Genomic DNA, 21990 nt, shown 5'->3' with positions numbered 1-21990 from the left:
GCAGTGATAGCGAATCTGGAAGAAGGGGATTTTATGGTGTCCTTGGACATCAAGGATGCTTACCTTCGTGTCCCAATTTGCCCTTCACACCAAGGGTACCTCAGGTTCGTGGTACAAAACTGTCATTATCAGTTTCAGACGCTGCCGTTTGGATTGTCCACGGCACCCAGGGTCTTTACCAAGGTAATGGCCGAAATGATGATCCTTCTTCGAAGAGAAGGCGTATTAATTATCCCTTACTTGGACGATCTCCTGATAAGGGCAAGATCCAGAGAACAGCTGGAGGTCGGAGTAGCACTAACTCAAGTATTGCTCCAACAGCACGGGTGGATTCTGAATTTTCCAAAATCCCAACTGATCCCGACGACACGTCTGCTGTTCCTAGGGATGATTCTGGACACTGTTCAGAAAAAGGTATTTCTTCCGGAGGAGAAAGCTAGGGAGTTATCCGAACTCGTCAGGAACCTCCTAAAACCAGGGACAGTGTCTGTGCATCAATGCACAAGAGTCCTGGGAAAAATGGTGGCTTCTTACGAAGCTATTCCATTCGGCAGATTCCATGCACGAAATTTTCAGTGGGATCTGCTAGACCATGGGTTCTCAAACTCGGTCCTCAGGACCCCACACAGTGCATGTTTTGCAGGTAACCCAGCAGGTGCACAGGTGTATTAATTACTCACTGACACATTTTAAAAGGTCCACAGGTGGAGCTAATTATTTCACTTGTGATTTTGTGAGGAGAACTGCAAAACATGCACTGTGTGGGGTCCTGAGGACCGAGTTTGAGAACCTGTGTGCTAGACAAATGGTCCGAATCGCATCTGCAGATGCATCAGCGGATAAAATTGTCGACAAGGACAAGGGTCTCTCTGCTATGGTGGTTGCAGAGTGCTCATCTGTTAGAGGGCCGCAGATTCGGCATACAGAACTGGGTCCTAGTGACCACGGATGCCAGCCTGAGAGGCTGGGGAGCGGTCACACAAGGAAGAAACTTCCAGGGCGTGTGGTCAAGCCTGGAAACGTCTCTTCACATAAATATACTGGAACTAAGAGCAATCTACAATGCTCTAAGCCTGGCAAAACCTCTGCTTCAGGGTCAGCCGGTGTTGATCCAGTCGGACAACATCACGGCAGTCGCCCACGTAAACAGACAGGGCGGCACAAGAAGCAGGAGGGCAATGGCAGAAGCTGCAAGGATTCTTCGCTGGGCGGAAAATCATGTGATAGCACTGTCAGCAGTGTTCATCCCGGGAGTGGACAACTGGGAAGCAGACTTCCTCAGCAGACACGATCTTCACCCGGGAGAGTGGGGACTTCATCCAGAAGTCTTCCACATGATTGTAGTCCATTGGGAAAGACCAATGGTGGACATGATGGCGTCCCGCCTCAACAAAAAACTGGACAGGTATTGCGCCAGGTCAAGAGACCCTCAGGCAATAGCTGTGGACGCTCTGGTAACACCATGGGTGTACCAGTCAGTGTATGTGTTCCCTCCTCTGCCTCTCATACCCAAGGTACTGAGAATTATACGGCAAAGGGGAGTAAGAACGATACTAGTGGCTCCGGACTGGCCAAGAAGGACTTGGTACCCGGAACTTCAGGAGATGCTCACGGAAGATCCGTGGCCTCTACCTATAAGAAGGGATCTGCTTCAGCAGGGACCGTGTCTATTCCAAGACTTACCGCGGCTGCGTTTGACGGCATGGCGGTTGAACGCCGGATCCTAAGGGAAAAAGGCATTCCGGAAGAGGTCATCCCTACCCTGGTCAAAGCCAGGAAGGAGGTGACTGCACAACATTATCACCGCATTTGGAGAAAATATGTTGCATGGTGTGAGGCCAGGAAGGCCCCGACAGAGGAATTTCAACTGGGTCGATTCCTACATTTCCTGCAAACAGGATTATCTATGGGCCTCAAATTAGGGTCCATTAAGGTTCAAATTTCGGCCCTGTCGATTTTCTTCCAGAAAGAATTGGCTTCAGTTCCTGAAGTCCAGACTTTTGTAAAAGGACTACTGGCCCTGGCTTCAGCCAGGAGAGTGTCGGAATTGGCGGCTTTATCGTATAAAAGCCCATATCTGATTTTCCATTCGGACAGGGCAGAATTGAGGACGCGTCCTCATTTTCTGCCTAAGGTGGTATCAGCGTTTCACCTGAACCAGCCTATTGTGGTGCCTGCGGCTACTAGCGATTTGGAGGATTCCAAGTTGCTGGACGTTGTCAGAGCATTGAAAATATATATTTCAAGGACGGCTGGAGTCAGAAAATCTGACTCGCTGTTTATACTGTATGCACCCAACAAGCTGGGTGCTCCTGCTTCTAAGCAGACGATTGCTCGTTGGATTTGTAGCACAATTCAACTGGCACATTCTGTGGCAGACCTGCCACAGCATAAATCTGTCAATGCCCACTCCACAAGGAAGGGGGGCTCATCTTGGGCGGCTGCCCGAGGGGTCTCGGCATTACAACTCTGCCGAGCAGCTACGTGGTCAGGGGAGAACACGTTTGTAAAATTCTACAAATTTGATACCCTGGCTAAGGAGGACCTGGAGTTCTCTCATTCGGTGCTGCAGAGTCATCCGCACTCTCCCGCCCGTTTGGGAGCTTTGGTTTAATCCCCATGGTCCTGACGGAGTCCCCAGCATCCACTAGGACGTCAGAGAAAATAAGAATTTACTCACCGGTAATTCTATTTCTCGTAGTCCGTAGTGGATGCTGGGCGCCCATCCCAAGTGCGGATTGTCTGCAATACTTGTACATAGTTATTGTTACAAAAAAATCGGGTTGTTTATTGTTGTGAGCCATCTTTTCAGAGGCTCCTACGTTATCATACTGTTAACTGGGTTCAGATCACAAGTTGTACGGTGTGATTGGTGTGGCTGGTATGAGTCTTACCCGGGATTCAAAATCCTTCCTTATTGTGTACGCTCGTCCGGGCACAGTATCCTAACTGAGGCTTGGAGGAGGGTCATAGGGGGAGGAGCCAGTACACACCACCTAGTGGTCAAACTTTTAAATTTTGTGCCCTGTCTCCTGCGGAGCCGCTATTCCCCATGGTCCTGACGGAGTCCCCAGCATCCACTACGGACTACGAGAAATAGAATTACCAATGAGTAAATTCTTATTTTTCCACTCCTTTCCTGGAATCCGCATCCACAGTCCACTGGCGTAGCCACAATTCCCTGCGTGCTGACACTGCTATGGCAGTGGTGCGTGCGTTGAGCAAACCAATTTCCTTTATGGCCTCCACCATAAAGTTAGAAGAATCTTGGATATGCTGCAGAAGTAAAACTATCTCAACCCTGGGCAAGGTATCCAAACCGTCAATTAGGTTAACTGACCATTTTGCAATGGCTTTAGTGATCCATGCGCATGCAATAGTTGGTCTCTGGGCCACCCCCGCAGACGTGTATAGCAATTTGAGAGTGTTTTTCAATTTTGCGGTCAGCTTTGTCCTTTAAGGAAAACAAAAATTGTATCTGCACACACACTGTATTTGACTTAATCTATATTTGAAACATAAGTTCCATCATAAACCCCTGTTTAGATTCGTGGTAATTACCATCTATTATGGGGGTGCTACCAACTACAGTTGTCATAGATACACAAAAAAGAAGAAGGAAAGGACTGTATTGTCGGTGCACAAAAGGAAGACTAGACCTGGTTATCACATCTGCCTATATTTGATTAAAATTTAACTTTTATTAGTATTTATTTAAAAATCGTGTACATTACTTACACATAATCGTGAGTATAAGCGAAACATAGAGGTTAAAATTATGACACAAACAAAACATATATAGTGCAAATGAAAATAAAGGTGATTTGAAGATTTAAAATGTGTGTCCACGTGTCTTATTCCAATGTCCAAAGATATATACTCTATTATTCCATAATAGGATTGGAATTTATTTGTATGTTTCAGTCGTTATTAGGCTCTTAGATGAGGCATTAAGGTGATAAAGATGTTAATTGTAGTAATATCCTAGATATTTGTAACAATAAAAGCTGTTAGTACCAACTTATTTGTAACACAGCAGCTGTCGCACTATCTAATTGAATCAGATGTGTAATAAAGTGTGAAATACACAGGTGATGCTATGAATTCAGTATAGATATATGATATACTCCGGGGAAATAAATATCTTCCTCAGTTGTTTATGATCATTAACATAAATGATAATGCATAAGGGTATATCTTTCTTTTAATTGATATATCCTCAGCAAAAAAACTTCTTCATTTGTTAAAGGCTGTGTCGCTGATAATATAATGTATGTCAATCAGCTACAGCAGTTATATAATCAAGACGTTGTTATCTCTAAGGAAGGGACACCTTATTTTTTAAGAATAAATGACACCTTACTCAGATGTCAGTATATTACTTCCCGGATTATGTATCACCATTAAGCATCTGATATAATTATAATTATTAAGCGAGAGAAGCCTTCATTAAATGTGTGTGGGTAACCGTGTATTGAATAAAGATTTTATTATCCTGATATATGGCACCTGATAAGGCTAGATTTCCCAACCAGCATTAAACATTAATGTTAACACGTTGTTTTATTCACAGCTGCCACATTAGCTTGGAGAGTTCATTTAGAAACATTTGTTGCAATTGCATCTGCTCAGTTGTGTCACATTTAGCATAAAGACATAGAATGTATCTATTTGAGCTTGAAGCAATATCTCCTGCTCACTGTGTATGTCTGAGGATTTCAACAGCCACTGCTGCGTTATTCATTAATTAATTATATTGTTATCTAATCAGCAGATGTAAATTATCTATATTTCAATAATCATCTATTCGTTGTCTCTTAGTAATAGTTGTAATAATCACTACATACGGTGACTGAGTCACGCTGATTAGTAATTAATTTATGAAGATTTGTTGTAATTGTGTCACAATTGCTTAATAACACTGACACATCTAACATATGAACCAAATAGGTTTATCTTCACTTAGAGCAGTGCTTGTATCTTCCTATGTATTTTTCAACTGAGTCTAACAGCTAATGCTGCATTCTTTCTATTGCAATAATTTTTAACTTAACAGAAATCTAGTTAATCAGGACTCGATATTCATGTATCTGATTCAATGACTAGTACTACATTACTTGTTATCCACTTAACACAAATATAACTGTCTGAGATTCACTTGTTCATATACTCGCTGCCTCATATTAATGATCTAAACATATTGGTTAAATGGAGCTGACTAAACATTGGTGTAACATGGACATGGAAACACGTGGAGACACGCTGCCCACACGCGTGTTCCGCCGTTACTCTGACAGCTTCGTCAGGGCTGAACCAGAATGCCTCTCCAGGCATAATATTTAAGCTCTCCTAATGATCCAATCAGCAGCGGACGGCTGGTCACATGTAGCTGCTAGCCAATCGTGATGCTGCTCCTCCGGTCACATGACCCGGGGAGCCAATAGCGGGACTTCATGGTTGTCATGGTAGCGGCTGTTCATAGCACTATATTCCCGGACATTACTACTCGTTCGTGCCCTGTTATCTGTATTGTATAATTAATATACCCTAAAATAACTTGATCCAATATCTTTTAGCTTCTCCTATATTATGTCAGTGCCAATGTCAGTTAGTTTTTACATGATGCTTATACGGAAACCGCATTTACATCACTCAGTATATACGTTTCACGGTGGTATGATTACAAGCATACATGTCTGATGTTCGCTGACCCTGTGCCCTGTGTATAGTATATGGGTCTTCAGATCTCATTGTACATATAGTTCATAAATAAATTCTGCTATCCACTCATTGTCTCGTTATTTAGCAGGGACATATAGTGGTTTGTATTAATTCAAGAAAACTCACTTTGATGAGTATACTTATGCAAATACAGCCAATTCCACTACACCCGGTCAGAGAATGTCCATATTACATAAACATCCTTTGATCATTGTTATACCATGGTATTCAGTCTATTACATTATATTCCCGATTTGTTACAGGTAAGTACACATCTCTTAAAAAAGAGTATTTAAAACAAGATTCCTTCTTCAGTGTTATAATTAAGAGCTTACTAATATTTCACTCCTGTTGTACCCTATAGGATTTGATATAATGATCAGCTATTCTAACAGTTATATATATTTTGCCAGCATTTAAATTTGTCTTTGTTATTGTGTACAACATTCATTACCCTAAATCTGGGTAAATAATCCATAATGCCACAAGATGTGAACATAATCTTTATTAGTCACATACTATGTATGTGTATAGATGGTGACTCAAAAATAAGTGAATAAATAAATTACATGTGTTATACATGGTGAAAGTGACCACGTGAATCATTTAATAAGGTACTGCTAAAAGAAGTAAAATGTAAGATATGAGGAGGATAAAATTAATCCAAAATAATAAGACCCCCTGAGTGTGAAAAACTCAAAGAATGTGTGAAAAGCGTGTCATGTGCAAATCAATCCAGTGTATAAAATTATGAAGTGATGGGTGAGACAACAAAAAGGGGGGGGGGGGGGGGGGGGAGGGAGAAGAAAGGGATGAGAATTTAAGAGATCACCTCTTACCCAACATAACATATTAGGTGGATAAGGTATATGTTGATTTATGAGTTCTACAGTTTAGATTATTCAAGAATGAAAAATTAGACTAATTCACCGTATGTAGTGATTATTACAACTATTACTAAGAGACAACGAATAGATGATTATTGAAATATAGATAATTTACATCTGCTGATTAGATAACAATATAATTAATTAATGAATAACGCAGCAGTGGCTGTTGAAATCCTCAGACATACACAGTGAGCAGGAGATATTGCTTCAAGCTCAAATAGATACATTCTATGTCTTTATGCTAAATGTGACACAACTGAGCAGATGCAATTGCAACAAATGTTTCTAAATGAACTCTCCAAGCTAATGTGGCAGCTGTGAATAAAACAACGTGTTAACATTAATGTTTAATGCTGGTTGGGAAATCTAGCCTTATCAGGTGCCATATATCAGGATAATAAAATCTTTATTCAATACACGGTTACCCACACACATTTAATGAAGGCTTCTCTCGCTTAATAATTATAATTATATCAGATGCTTAATGGTGATACATAATCCGGGAAGTAATATACTGACATCTGAGTAAGGTGTCATTTATTCTTAAAAAATAAGGTGTCCCTTCCTTAGAGATAACAACGTCTTGATTATATAACTGCTGTAGCTGATTGACATACATTATATTATCAGCGACACAGCCTTTAACAAATGAAGAAGTTTTTTTGCTGAGGATATATCAATTAAAAGAAAGATATACCCTTATGCATTATCATTTATGTTAATGATCATAAACAACTGAGGAAGATATTTATTTCCCCGGAGTATATCATATATCTATACTGAATTCATAGCATCACCTGTGTATTTCACACTTTATTACACATCTGATTCAATTAGATAGTGCGACAGCTGCTGTGTTACAAATAAGTTGGTACTAACAGCTTTTATTGTTACAAATATCTAGGATATTACTACAATTAACATCTTTATCACCTTAATGCCTCATCTAAGAGCCTAATAACGACTGAAACATACAAATAAATTCCAATCCTATTATGGAATAATAGAGTATATATCTTTGGACATTGGAATAAGACACGTGGACACACATTTTAAATCTTCAAATCACCTTTATTTTCATTTGCACTATATATGTTTTGTTTGTGTCATAATTTTAACCTCTATGTTTCGCTTATACTCACGATTATGTGTAAGTAATGTACACGATTTTTAAATAAATACTAATAAAAGTTAAATTTTAATCAAATATAGGCAGATGTGATAACCAGGTCTAGTCTTCCTTTTGTGCACCGACAATACAGTCCTTTCCTTCTTCTTTTTTGTCCTTTAAGGATACTGCCCCAGGCACCGGTAAGACAATGCGTCAACAATCGTCGAGTTGTAATCAATCCTTTAGGGATCTGAAATTTTTTGACAGGGTTAGCCCAAGTTTCTTCAAACAGGGCATTCAATTCCTTTGAAGCAGGAAAAGTAGCTGAGGATATATTTTTGACATTAAAAAAAGATTCCTCCTCTACCTCTGCCGTCTTGTCAGGAATGTGCAGGACATCTCTAATAGCTTTTATCAGCGCCTGTATTCCTTGTGATAGGACAGCATTCCCCCCAGCCCCCACCCCCCACTCGCATCCACTTCATCCTCCTCTGGATCTGATGTATCGTCATCAGTTTCATCCTGCATGAGCTGGGCCAGAGAACGCTTTTGTGGGCAAATGGCGGGGGTTTGAGACACTGGTATGGGAACGGAGTCTATTCATCAGGTCATCCATAGACTGTCTTTAAAATTGCGTCTTTCTTATTATGGGATAATTTAGTTGAAATATTAGATATCATCCCTTTAATGGAAGCTAACCGTGGGGGTCCTGCTCCACTAGCCTGAGAATGAGCACTGTCCTGGGTACAGGGTAGTGAGTCTCTGGGGGAAGAAAAGCACTCAGCCGTGCAGAAAACACAGTCCCTGGACATGGTAACGTAAAGGGACACAAACACACCCACACACAGAAGGTGAAAACACAGTTTAACCCACACACAGCCAGCACGGGGAGAGAGAAGATGGAGCCAACCACACAGCGCCCTTTTAGCGAAGTAAAACTTAGCTGGGTCGCCACACTAAGTCCCCTAAAAGGGCTTAGTATATACACACACTGCCCCGCCCCCTTCTACGACCCCCTAGTTAAGCTGAGGAGACGTGAAGTCTTTGCGGAAGAGCTGCGCTTCCCTGTGATTCCTGTCAGTGTAATCTGCAGAGGGAAAATGGCGCTAGTGAGCTGCTGGATCCGCTCATAGTGAAGCCCCGCCCCCTAAATGGCGGTCAGCTTCCCGCTCTTTATACTGGCCTGGGGTAATTTTTTATATCCCACAGTGTTAAAATTCTTGTTAGGTATGCCAGCCAGTGGGGGTGTACATTGGTGGCTCAGCATGCCCCTCACATCGGGGGACACACAGCTGTGTATGTCTCTGAGCCCCCTGGAGCGCAGCCTGCACCCAGAGCTGCGCTCCCACCCTTGTACCGCCATTCCCTAACTGGGACGCTAGCACTGTACTCACCACTCTTCTTTCTTCTGGCTCTGTTAGGGGTGGCGGTGTGCTGCGGGAGGGTACACTCGCCGTGGTGGGGCTTGCGAATGACTCCCTCAGGAGCTCAGTGTCCTCTCAGCTAAGAAACGGGACCATTAACTGTTTAGGAAGTTGTGCCTTCCCCCCCCCCCCCCCCCCCTAAGTCCCCTGAAGCAGGCAGTCTGGTGCCACTTAGCAATGCCTGAAAACAACAAACAGAAAATAAATGCAGAAAACTCTTCAGGAGCTTCCCTAAGCGTGACCGGCTCCTCCGGGCACATTTTCTAAACGGAGTCTGGTAGGAGGGGCAGAGGGAGGAGCCAGTGTACACTATTGATTTCTTAAAGTGTCCAAGGCTCCTAGTGGACCCGTCTATACCCCATGGTACCAATGTGGGCCCCAGTATCCTCTAGGACGTTAGAGAAAATTAGTATACCCGCGTTAAATCTTCCTCTTAAGAGTCCAGTCAGGGACATTGGAGATGTTTGGGTTTAGTGCTGAGTGCATGCTCAAGCTTGTCCATAGCTCCTTCCCCGTCTATGTCCCACACCTGCTGGGATTTCTCACATGATAAGATGCAGAGAAATTAACAAGTTTTGTCATCTGCATAAAACATCAAAACAAAAAGGAGAAACTGTGTGTAAAGGGCACAAACTCAATCTCCCAGGGGGCACAGAGAAAACAATTTAATCTTAGTGTAAAAATCCTCATTCATTCATCATCCAGATGAGGGATACTGAAGATGTTGGCTCCATGGAAGTGGCAATGCATCCTCCTTCCAAAACGGGCATCTCTAGGTGCAAATATATGAAACCTGTAGAACTTAGTGAGGCCCGACTCATCAACTGCAGATGTGTTCTCATACACTTATCCTTTTAGCGCCATAAGGCACAACTTTGCCTTCATCATGGGTAACGATTCCTGTGTTTGAGTACTTTCTCCCATATTTTGCGTCTTAATTTGCTAATACTGTGCTATGTACTTTGGATTAGTATGTTTTTTTTGGTTGCAAAGGAATTGGTATAAAGTAGCAGATTATGGCGGGCATTCAATTAGTGCCGTTTTTTCGACCAGTCGCAAAAACAGCACTTTTAGCCCATTGTAAAGTCGAAACTACATTCGACCTATTCAATGCCTGTGCCATTTTTTTTCGACTGGTCGAAAAATCCGGCACTGGTAAAAAAAACCATGTATATCGGCGAATTTGCCGATACACGTGTGTTGGCGAATTTGCGGGTGTTTTTGCCCAATTTGGCATAATTTTCGCCCATGCCGACTCGACAAAAAAAAATAATTAAACGACATGGGCGAAAATGCCCGCAATGGAGTACCCTGTCGAATTAGTGGCGTTTTTCAACCAGTCCAAAAAACGGCACTCAATTGAATAGCCCACAAAGAAACGTGTTTGACGATAAACCAAAATGGGGATATTTGGCATGATTTCATAGATGTACGTGTAAACATCTGTATTAGATATAAATGTCAAATAAAAAACCTCAAAAGCTAAAACATGTATGAGTGAGTAAGTATCATATGTCTGCATGCGTGTGATTTTCTGGTATGTCTTGCTCACTGACTGCACAGTGTTACATTTATACACGTCACGTACACTGCTTTTGCTTTTATTGTTCACTTGCTACTCTTTAAACCATTTCTTTGAAATGCCTTTTGTTTTCCCACTAGATTTTCAGCGAACTCTCTCTGACAACCGCAAACCCCTCCCTCTGGAAGAACAGCTGAAAGTCCAGCTGGCGCGGCTGGACGAGGTGAACGCGGGGAAGCAGAGCATAGGACGAGCACGCCGGGCCAAGATGATCCGCAAGGAGATCACATCCATCCGCCGTAAGATGGCACATCAGCAAGAGTCCAGAAGGGATGGAGCCGCCGAGCGGCACAGCTCCACCAGGAGGGGCGGCCTGTCTTTGCACGGCCCTTCTGAGAAGGATGGACAGACGGACAGTGCTGCAGAAGAGAGCAGCAGTCAGGAGACGGGGAAAGGTACTGACCTGTGTTAGTTGACTGCTTTTTGTACTCAGGGGCCTCTTCTGCAGCTCTGTTTTAGGTTTCAGCTCTGTTTACATATATGTGTGTGATTGTTGATTTAGCACTTTCCCTTTTTTCTATTTTTATATCAGAGACGGGCAATGTGTGCCTTTCACTGCTGTCGTGGAACTCCAGGTCCCAGCAGGTCTAGCCAGCCTTGGCACGCAGAGACTTGTTTTTTTTCTACATCTGGGAGCCACGTTTCCTAAGCCCGCTTTATACTTTATATCATGTGCACTCGGTTTATGTATGACTAAATGGAAACCATCATTCGTCTGTATTTTATACTGGGGTTTGGGTTTTTTGTTACTTGGGATTTTTTTTTTTTTGTGTACTTGCCTAACTTCCTTCTGGATATGAAAATGCTGCTATATTTGTTGGTTAGGAGAGATCAGATGTTTAGATTTTCTTTTGGTACCTTTTTATATTACTTGTGGCCCATTACATGTACACGGTAGATGCAGACATTGTGTGGCCTGTACCGGCATTCACCTCTTACTAGTTGTTAGAGAAGGGATTGGTTGTATTTCATACATTTTGGTTCAACGCACAAACAGGACAGTCCTCACTGGGCATTGGTAAAATGGTCTACTTTATGTGTGGGCTATTAAACAGGCCCGGGTCTAAAGGGAACTGCATTTGCTCAGCTGTATGAAGAGCAGAGGCTTCCTTTGCAGGTACTGTTATATGCACTCTGCTAGAGAGTGTATCTAGCCAATCATAAAACAGAGGAAGAACAATATTGACAAAGGAGACCCTTTAGGGTGCACTTACGCTCTAAAAATGCTATTTCTAATTTGATGGGGCTTATTAACGGCATGGAGTAAAAGTAACGGTCGCTCTTGGCAACCAATAAGATAATTGGCTTTCAGAAGTTTCACAACACTATAAAGGGGGATATCTGGTCTCTCATTTGCATAGTGTTATTAAACAGTCTGCTCTGTATCTACCTCCTGCTGTCTCTTCTCCATTTTCTTATAAGATGGAAAATTATGTTAGGGGGTATATTCAATAAGTGTTGGATCCTTTCCGACAAGCAATGCACTATTCAATAAACTGTCCTATCCGACTGTCAGATTTGGCCGCTGTTGCTACTCACCCTGATCCCAGTGCCGGCCGAGCGTCCTCAACCTCCCCGCTGCTGCTCCCCTCCCCGCCGGGCGTCCTCCTCTTCCGTGCTGCTGTTGACCCTGGCGCCGTGCGCCGCCCAGACTGGCTCTTCCTCCCCGGGCCCGGAGCAGCTGCCCTTCATCCTGGGATGTGGGGACCGGTAAGCTGGGCGGCAGGAGTAGCTGAGATCGGCAGCCGGCGGGGGGAGCTGGCAGCGGGGGGACATGTCTGCGGCGGCTGGGGGAGGCGCTGCAGGGAGAATGGTGCCTGACCGCCCCCCCGCTGTCGGCTCATCCTGCTGGCCGCCGATCTCAGCTTCCCCAGTCTCCTCGCCTCAATCCGACTTGTTTTCCAGTCGGATTGAGTTTGTCGGAAAGGGGGCCAAATCCTGTCTGATTTGGCCCCATTTCCGACCGAAGCACACGGATCGGCGGCTATTTTGCCGATCCACGTGTTTTACGACAAGTCGGGTATTCCCGACTTGTCGGAAAAAATCTGCCCCTATTGATCAGGTCGGAACCCCTTCCGACCTATTTCTGTCGGAAGCTGCCGTCTTTCCGACAAGACTGCAGCTTTCAACAGTTATTGAATACACCCCTAAGGATGTGTCCGCTAAATCTGTTCGGCTGCTGGATATAGACAATCAGCCAACAGCAACAAATGTCCGATAAGCAGCCGTACAGAGCTAAATAATGGAGACCAAAATCACTTTGACAGCAAGGAAAGCGCCTTGAAATTTCCTTTAGCAAGGGGTAGACTTACTAAACCTTGTAAAAATCAAACGTCGTGGTGTTTCCCATAGCAATCAGATTCTGTCTATAATCTGGTTGCTATTGACAACCAGATTGAAACTTTAGTAAATCTACCCCTAAGTGCGCAAATTGTTCATATGATCCATCCATACATACGACTTAGGAAAAATGACTTGCTGTGTAAGAGGCTGTACCAGTCCTGTCTGGCATATATACACTGTAATTTACCTCCCTTTCAAATAAATCCTGCTTCCCCACCCACCTAATATACTTATGTTGGGCAGTAGGCACCAGATTGCAACTTTAGCCTATCAGCAAAGTTTATTGTAAGATTTAATTTCTCAGAGTAGCCATTGTTCTGGCTCAAGAACTCCCGAAAATGTGCTTAACTTTTTTTTTTTTTTTATGTTAATGTTTGGTGTGGTCAACTGTGTAATACTACTGATGTAAAATCAGCGGCTTTAATTAGGACTAGAGAATACATTTGAGCACTTACATGTATCATTGCTAGAGAGTAATTTAATGGCAAGAGTTGTATCACAAGAGAATGTCCATACGATAAAGTCAATACTAGACGTTAGGCCTATTTTTTTGTAGCAGTTATGTTTGTACTAAAAGAAAAGATGTAAAAAAATATATATATGTTATCCGAATTGCATTTCTCACTGTGGAATCTGCATTGTCTCTATAATTAAATGCCTCCTTTTAAAATAAAAGCCGGGCAACTAGGCCAATTCAGGGCAAATTGCGAAAAAGCAACGAGGGTTAGAAAAGGAACACTTGGTATGGTTGTGTAACACACATCGTATCCTATGTACTACAAGTCCCAGCACACTACACAGTATGTTAAGTGTACAACAAGAGCCGTAAAGCCACAAGTTGCATACGTCTGGTGTAAAGACCAAAGTAAAAGATATTAAAGATAAAAAAAAAAAGTAACCAGCAACAGATCAAGTAACTATAACAGTATTCTAGAAATGAAGGTATTCTGTGTCAACCAATCAGATGTTTGATTTAATCCGCTACAAATCATTCTAATGAAAGAAGCCATACTATTGGTTACCCTGATAAAAAGCATGTGCTGTGTTTACACCCATGCAGGAGGTTATAGGTCTTGCTGGTTAATCAAAGATTTTAACAGAGAGTTGGCAAGAAAGGGCTTAATATTACTGTACAAGACTTATTTCATCTGGGATATCTCTGTAGAACCAGTGTTACTGAGGACCATGTCTAACCCGAGAAAGGACATGTAATGGATAATCATTGTTAAAACTGCTGTTTTCTATTGCGTTACTATCAAGACCTTGTAATGTTTGTTTGGAGTTTTCAGTCGATGACTCTTGGCATACATATAGAAATATATATTATTTTTTTTTTGCTGAGTTTTATTTTTTATATCATTGTAATCAAGCACTGTACATTCTGCAAAGTCTTTTTGGGTAATGTTTTTCATTTTTCTATCAATAAAGTGTGTTTATTTAAAACTTCCCATTTGGCCGTTTTGTGTTTTTGATGCACGGGGAGGAGCATTCCTCCCAAAAGTGCCGCACCCCCAGGGCTTGTGTTATAAATGTACCCAAATCACACATTGGGGTTTCCTCTCCAGCTTTGAAAGCTGTTTACGTTGTTTTATCTGGAGAAAATAAATACATTCATTTTTCTTCCTTCTCATCCTCTGTCCTGTTTTCCTCCATTCCTCTCGTTTCTTTTACCCACCCCCACTCATCCCCATAACATTTTTTTTCGCTCCCGTTCTGTTATCTTAACATCCTGCGCTATCTCTACCTGTCTCTCTTTCCTCTCAGGACTTGGCCCAAACACTTCCTCCACTCCTGCACATGAAGTTGGTAGAAGGACCTCTGTCCTTTTCTCCAAGAAGAACCCCAAAACTGCAGGACCCCCAAAGAGACCAGGGAGGCCTCCTAAGAACAGAGATAACCAGCTGGCGTCGGGGAAGATCAGCAGTCCAATCGGACCCCCTCAGCTCTCCATAATAGGGGGGTCCACAAGACAACGCAAGAGAGTCAGGAGTCCCCGACCAACATCCAGCTCAGACAGTGAAAGCGACAGTGATAAGTCGGCAGAAGATGCTTCTCTAGGTAAGTCGCTAAAGATGTCGGAGATAACAAATCTATCCGGAGCAAATGTTGACCTATTTCACTAAATGTGTCCTTCATTGAAGAGTGGCAGGGGCATTTATCAAACCTTTTAACAAGGACAGGAGGAGGTTACTGTAGGAACCAATCCGATTCAAGCTATCATGTTTGTAGTGCAGTCTAAAAAAATAATAGCTAGAGTCTAATTGGTTGCTACGGGCAACATCTCCGCTTGTCCTCTTTAGAAGATTTGATACATTTTGACTCTAAATCTCTTCTGTTTTCATCAGTCTGAAGTGAAGAAAATGATATGGGGGCAAAATCTCAAGTTATTATAGTATTATTTGCTGGTGAGAAGATATTGATATGTTTGCCAAATGTAGCTAAAAATATATTTTTTGCATTTAACTTTACTTTCCTGTCCCTTTCATGTTTGAAGTCTATCTCCAATAGCAGAGCCATGCTATGTAATGTATTAAAAGGAGGCAAACTGAGTAGCCATCCTAGTAGTTTATATAGAAATCCCTGGGGTGTGTGATGGGGAAATATCTACAGTAAACCAAAAAGGCTAGTCCATATTTAATGCCATTATCCAACTAATTATTGATTTCTCTTATTTACATGGTGCACCAAGGGGCAGTAGCGCCGTTGAGGGGTGAAACCTTCAACAACATGCATCTCTACAAGCTTATGCACACAATCACAAGATAACCTAATTACGTGGAGGATACAAAAAGGGAAGGGCCTTGAGCGCAACAGCCTTTTCACTTATTTTCTAAAGGGAATATGGGCCGACACAGAGGGAGAAGGGAGCAGAGCTATAGGATCCAGAGGCAGAGGAGCTAGGGGAGGGGTAGTAAGCTTGAGTAAAGAGATTAGTCTTGAGGGCATGTTTAAAGTTCGATTGGCTGCAGGGAATGACTTCCACAGCAAGGGTGAGAGGAGGCCTTTCATTGGCCAAGCGAAGCGGATGGGAGGAGAGTGGAGATGTAGGAGGAGAAGAGTGGATAAGGGCTTTGTAGGTGAGTAAGAGGACTTGATTCTGTGGGGTACTAGGGAGCCAATGGAACGATGGGCAGAGGTGACGTGATGAGTGAGGGATACCCTGCAGCAGAATTCAGTGTAGATTGAAGAGGGGCCAGAGAGGAGTAGATTACAGTAAACCAGGCGAGAGATGGTAAAGGCGTGAATGAGCCTTTTAGTGGCCTTAAGGTGTGAGAGGTCCCGTTCCCGGAGATATTATGGAGGTGGAAGCGGCAGGATTGGAAGAGGGGCAGACTGTAATTTTCTGTTTGAATGATACATTCTTGTTAATGGAAGTGCATGGGAAATAGTGTTTTTATGACCAGGCCTACCCCGATCTGCTATGACAGTGCTTTTTCATATGGTGAAACATATAAACTTAAATGGCATTAGAATTCACGTGTAGGGCAAGCGATGCAAAATAGCTGGTGGGTGCCAGGCTGACGCTGAATACGGTCAGTATACAATCAGCTTTAGGGAAGCAACAGGAGAACGGTGTCTGTGCCACCACCATTACTAGGGTAGATCACCTGCTTTCTATACTTTGGCAGATCCATCCATGGGCATGACGGAAGGCTATAACTCTGCGTGGCGCATGAAACACTTACCTCTAAATGTCCCGTGTCTGTGTAAGAAGTATTGGTGCCATTCACCAATTTTAAAGAGGAATAGTTTGAGAAATGTTTTACAATAATTTGCCTTTTTTTCTCCCCATAAAGACTTGCCCACGAACGGCTTCAGTGCCAGCAACCAGCAGGTGAAAAAAAGTTTTTTAATTTACCGCACTGACTGCAATCTCCCCCGGAGCAGCTCCGACTCGGAATCCAGCACCAGCAGCAGCAGCAGCGCCGCCTCTGACAGAACCAGGTAACTGCACTTTTTCTGGCCATAGCAAAGCTAAATGATACTATGTAAGTTCTACCTAGAAAATAATATCAGCATTAGAACTGCAGCAGTCTAAGCAAAGCCTTCCGTTCAAGCCTGGGTGCCATTCATTGTAGTTGAGTAGATGTGCAGTACAGATGTGTCCACATTCACCTATCCTCTAATCGTGCTAAATAGTCCTGCGTTTCTGGCATCACGGCCATGGTAACAAAGAAGTACCGTGCGTCCCACTACATAACTTATATAACCTATTAACATCACTGGCACGATAAAAGTACCATACACGGGTAACCTGGCCACTGGCATTGTATGCAGTATCCGTCTGCCACTCAGGCGCTAACTCTAGAAGAAGAAAAAAGCAAGACGGAGAACCAACATATGAGCCGCGCGCCAAGTGTTGTTCTTAATCTACGGCTGGGTACACGCTGGAGCGATGTCCGGGCAATTTGCCGTTTCTTAGAGACAGATCACTCGGTGTGTACGGGTGATTGCACACCAGCGACAGATGCTAGGTTGATGTGCCACATGTCAAACCTAGTGATATCACACAGAATCTGGACTCAAGGGCATTCGTTCCAAAGTGGGAATGAATGCCCAACACTCCGGTGTGTAATCAGCTTATCTCTATTGCAACAAAGATACTAATCCTAAGTGCCCAGTACACAATAAGCCTCTCTGGACTCTGCTGTGAGACATACTAAATTCAGAATTAAGGCGGTCTGGTAATCGCTACCTGTGTTGCATCCAAGCATCTCTCGTGTCACATGCTGTAAAATGGCTAGGGCACATCCACGGGTTTTAGTATCCAGGCTGTAGCTACATCCATTATAGGTAATAGAACAGGTGCGATTACAGTCTCTGTACTTGATTTATCCTCCTTGATATACCTTAGTGTTCTGTGTTTGTTAGCCAATAGCAGCCATGTATATTTCACTGTGACTATCCTCTAGCTACATGCAACTTCCATCTGTCCTTTCTATATGAAGAATGATGGAACCTCGCTGGTAGGTATAGAATTATGAAAATATATACGCTTGCTTTTTCTATTTTCATTTATGGTCTCACAATACGTTCAGCTTTATTGATCGCAGGTGACTTTTCGTCATTTGATCTCTATTTTGGATTGTTTGGTAACATTCATAGTTCTGGATATCATTCTAGTAATGGCGTGTTTCCATGTCTCTTTTCCAGCACAACTCCCTCTAAGCAGGGACGGGGGAAGCAGTCCTTTTCTAGGGAGAGTTTCCATGACTATAGCAGCGAGGACACGTCGGGAACTGAGAACGAGACCTATTCCATGGGCAGCCGAGTAGGACATGGCTGTAAGTGACTCCTAACAGAACCATACCTATAGGTGGCCACGGGAGTCAGCGATTGCTTGAAATGTTTCATTGTGAAGGATTTGTCCTCACGCTAGCTGCTGCGTGGACCCGCTGCCCCTCTCTGTGTAGTGTGAGATTGATCCTTCTTATTTTACTTTAAAAGACCAAATTTAAAGTCCTAAAATAATCGCTTGGCCCACCCAGTCTGTTCACTTTGCTTAAAACCTTTTTTTCTGCTCCAACTGTTTATCGTCTTATAATCAGGATAGTCTGCTGGGGTTTTAAAGAGCACCCTGTCGTCTGCATACATTGTGGCAGGTATCTGAAGGGCTAATTCAGAGACGGTTTACGTACATTTCCAATGTTGGCTAAACTGCACATGTGCCGATCCAGTCCTGCGTTGTCGGATGCAGTCCACCCCCCAGCCTGATTGACAGAGTGCTGCCGCTGGGGATGGCAGCAGACAGTGGTCTCTGCCCCATTTTTCGAGGCTTGTTGAGGCCAGGGTCTACGTATTCCAATGCAGCTTCATTGGCCTCGGAAGCGTGAAACCACTGGCCATCCTGAAGTACCAAGGTTCACGCAGAAGATCTGATGCTGCGTCTTTGCATACAGCAGCATATCGGTGAAGCCAGCAGGAGGCATCTATGTACACAAGACTCCTCCTGCAGCATTAGCAGATTTACACACAGTAGCTGCGTCCAAAGACAAAGCAGCTGTGCTAATGCTTCCATCTCTGAATCGCCCTGAGGCAATATTCCAGACAATGTATTTATCCAGAATCAGCGCCTCCTGTTGGTCACATAGTGTCTCCGTACAGTCACTTCTTTTTAGAGAAATGATAGCCTGCGTTCTCCAGAAGATTGGTTCAGTTCATAAAATGGCTGCCCTTAGTGTGTGCCTGTGTCAGGGTGCTCTTTAAACATAGATCCTTAACTTCTTTTACATGGCAACTGTACCCTAGGGAATAAGCAGTGTTGCCCTAATATTTAGGGAAAAATAAGTAAATGTTACTTAGAACATTGTTTTTAGGACAGCACTGTTTTATTTTCTTTCTTTGCCTGTATGTGGGTCTGACTGTCCAAGACATAAGCTTCAGCCTTCCCAGTATTGACAGAAGTAATAAGGCTGGATTGCTTAGTCTTGCCTAAATGCTCTTTACCCCTTCTTCTTTTTTTTTTTTTATCTTGCCCTACACATTTATAACATAAGGAAAGTCAGAAAATTAAATATTACCTCATCATTTTGACACATTAGAGCAGCCATTTTGGGGCTGAACCTAACTACATGCCTACTCACTAGGAAATAGTGACTCTGTGACCTCACTGGTTCCGGGTGACTGCTGGCAAGCAGCCCACAAAATGGCTGCCTCCACTATTGTCACTTAAGGGTGTATGTTGATTGATACAATAGAATCTTGAATATACTGTATGACATGTGAGAACCTGAGACAGGCCTATGACTTGTGACCTTTTCTGTTGTTTGATAGTGGTACGCAAAGGAATGGAGGGACGAGGGGCGGGGTGGCTGTCCGAAGATGAAGACTCCACTCTAGAAGCCTTAGACTTGGTGTGGGCCAAGTGTCGGGGATACCCCTCCTATCCAGCTCTGGTAGACATCAGTTCCTCCCCTATTATTATACTTGTTGTTTTAGCCATTTTGGATATATTGTGTACCACAACCGATCAGTGGGTCCATCAAACTTACTGGAAACTCATCTTAATAGTCATTGTGTCTGGAATGAAGTCTTTAATGGAGGTCAGCTGCTGGCAAGAGACTAACTGATGCTTTTCTTTTTGTTAAGATTATCGACCCAAAGATGCCCCGGGAAGGAGTGTTTCATCACGGGGTTCCAATCCCTGTGCCACCCGTAGATGTTCTCAAGTTGGGAGAGCAGATGACGCAAGAAGCACAAGAGCATCTCTACCTCGTTCTGTTTTTTGACAATAAACGCACCTGGTAAGTATGGATGACTGTATTGTGGTATAGACACGGCGATGGAAGCACCACAGTTGTCTGACTATAGTGGGACTCCTTCCATTTGTTCTTTTTCATTACTTGTTGCGGACAGAGAATACCGGCTCGGGAAGCGGTTCTGGTTTTTGTATAAGGATGGCAGTGGGGGAAGTGGCACTGGCAGAACAAGTAACTGGGTAGAGATTGTCCTGTGTATGAAGTGCAGTAATGGAATATGACACAGGGTTCTCCGGACATTGCTGGGGCATATAGTACATACTGGAATTTGGAAATAATGATAAATCACCATTTATCATGTTTTTATCAGAGTCCTCAAATCTGTATATATAAATGTATTTGGGTGTTTGTTGCTGTCACCACTAGAGGGCTCTATCAGGCTACTTAGTACACCTCCACTCTAAAGGGCCCCATACACTAGAATGATTATGCCCGATTTCAGCCCAATTCAGGCATTGGGCCCGATATATTGGGTGAAATCGGGTATTTTGGCTGTGTAGCCGATCCAATGTGCGGCCCCGTGAGCATCGGATCCTCCAGATTGAATGTGCTGCACATTCAATCTCATCTGACCCCACAGGCGTGGCTGGGATGGCTTAAGATACATCGGATGCTGTCCTTTTGCATACGATGTATCTTGGGCGATCCTGCTGCCGGGGTGATCGCCTGCGACATGTCAGATGGACGTGTCGCAGTAGTGTATGGGGCCCTTAACTGTACAATGTATGCAAGTCCTGCCTACATGGACACATTGGGACTTGATGTCCCACGGTACGACCACCCAAATAATTCTGTGTAATATTATTTTACACTCCCACCATTGAATGTATATTGACTAGTAAAATGTATTTGTGGGTCATGTACAATAAATTGCCCTGTCTTTTACAGGCAATGGCTGCCCAGGACAAAACTGGTTCCACTGGGGATGAATCGGGAGCTGGATAAAGAAAAGATGTTGGAAGGGAGGAAATCAAACATTCGCAAATCTGTGCAGATTGCCTACGACCGTGCCATGCAGCATCGTAACAAAGTTCAAGGAGCGCCGAGCAGCGAGACCAGCGAAAGCGATTAACTGATTCTGTTACTGCGTGCGGCATGTTCTCGGGGTCTTAGAGGCCAGACGTGTCATGTGTCCTGCTATTGCAATCATAGAAACAAATGGTAAACAAAGCTACAGACATTACCTTAAATTGAGTAGCATTTATTTGAAGAATAAAATCTGAATATTGCTTCTGGCCCCAATGGAGGGGTCAGTGACATGATTTAGGCCTTGGCCAGTACAGGTCTGCGTAGGAAGCATCTTCTGCACGGTGGACATGACAGAGGAAGACCGTTCTGAGCGGATGGGTATGGTGGTCGCTGGTTGACCATCTCATATGTGCTGCAGACTTGGCTCACCTGGCGTTTTGCAGGGGCTACAATGAATCATGGACTGTACAGACTTTATACAGTGTGTCTCCTCAGACATCTTATGTCTGCTTTTTATGAAGCGGTTGGATGAATGTTGTCTCTGTGGATTTATATGGCCCTGTCATTTATAATTGTATTTAAAGTCTTTTACAAAGTGTCTGTTTATATCCCAACAGAAAAGAAATGAGGATTGGAGAGTCTGGGATTTACATGTTGGGGGTGAGACAGATACGGTTATGGTTTAATATAA

The 21990-nt window shown here is 43.3% G+C and overlaps 1 protein-coding gene across 4 annotated transcripts in view; it reads left to right on the top strand.

Moving 5' to 3' along the window:
* Positions 1–21513, top strand: part of BRPF1 (bromodomain and PHD finger containing 1) — a 101415-nt gene extending 79902 nt beyond the window's left edge. For all 4 annotated transcript variants that reach the window (XM_063940990.1, XM_063940992.1, XM_063940991.1 and 1 more), the window contains 7 exons: positions 10809–11123; positions 14836–15129; positions 16869–17016; positions 18226–18356; positions 19846–19967; positions 20161–20315; positions 21219–21513. In XM_063940990.1, the coding sequence (XP_063797060.1) occupies positions 10809–11123; positions 14836–15129; positions 16869–17016; positions 18226–18356; positions 19846–19967; positions 20161–20315; positions 21219–21402 (1349 nt within the window). In that variant the 3' untranslated portion in view covers positions 21403–21513. The remainder of the gene's footprint in view (positions 1–10808; positions 11124–14835; positions 15130–16868; positions 17017–18225; positions 18357–19845; positions 19968–20160; positions 20316–21218) is intronic.
* The last annotated feature ends 477 nt before the right edge of the window (positions 21514–21990 follow it).

Source organism: Pseudophryne corroboree, chromosome 9 (genome assembly GCF_028390025.1).
Source record: "Pseudophryne corroboree isolate aPseCor3 chromosome 9, aPseCor3.hap2, whole genome shotgun sequence".
NCBI lineage: Eukaryota > Metazoa > Chordata > Amphibia > Anura > Myobatrachidae > Pseudophryne > Pseudophryne corroboree.
Note: the sequence above shows the minus strand (reverse complement) of the source record. Positions and strands in the feature narration are given on the sequence as shown.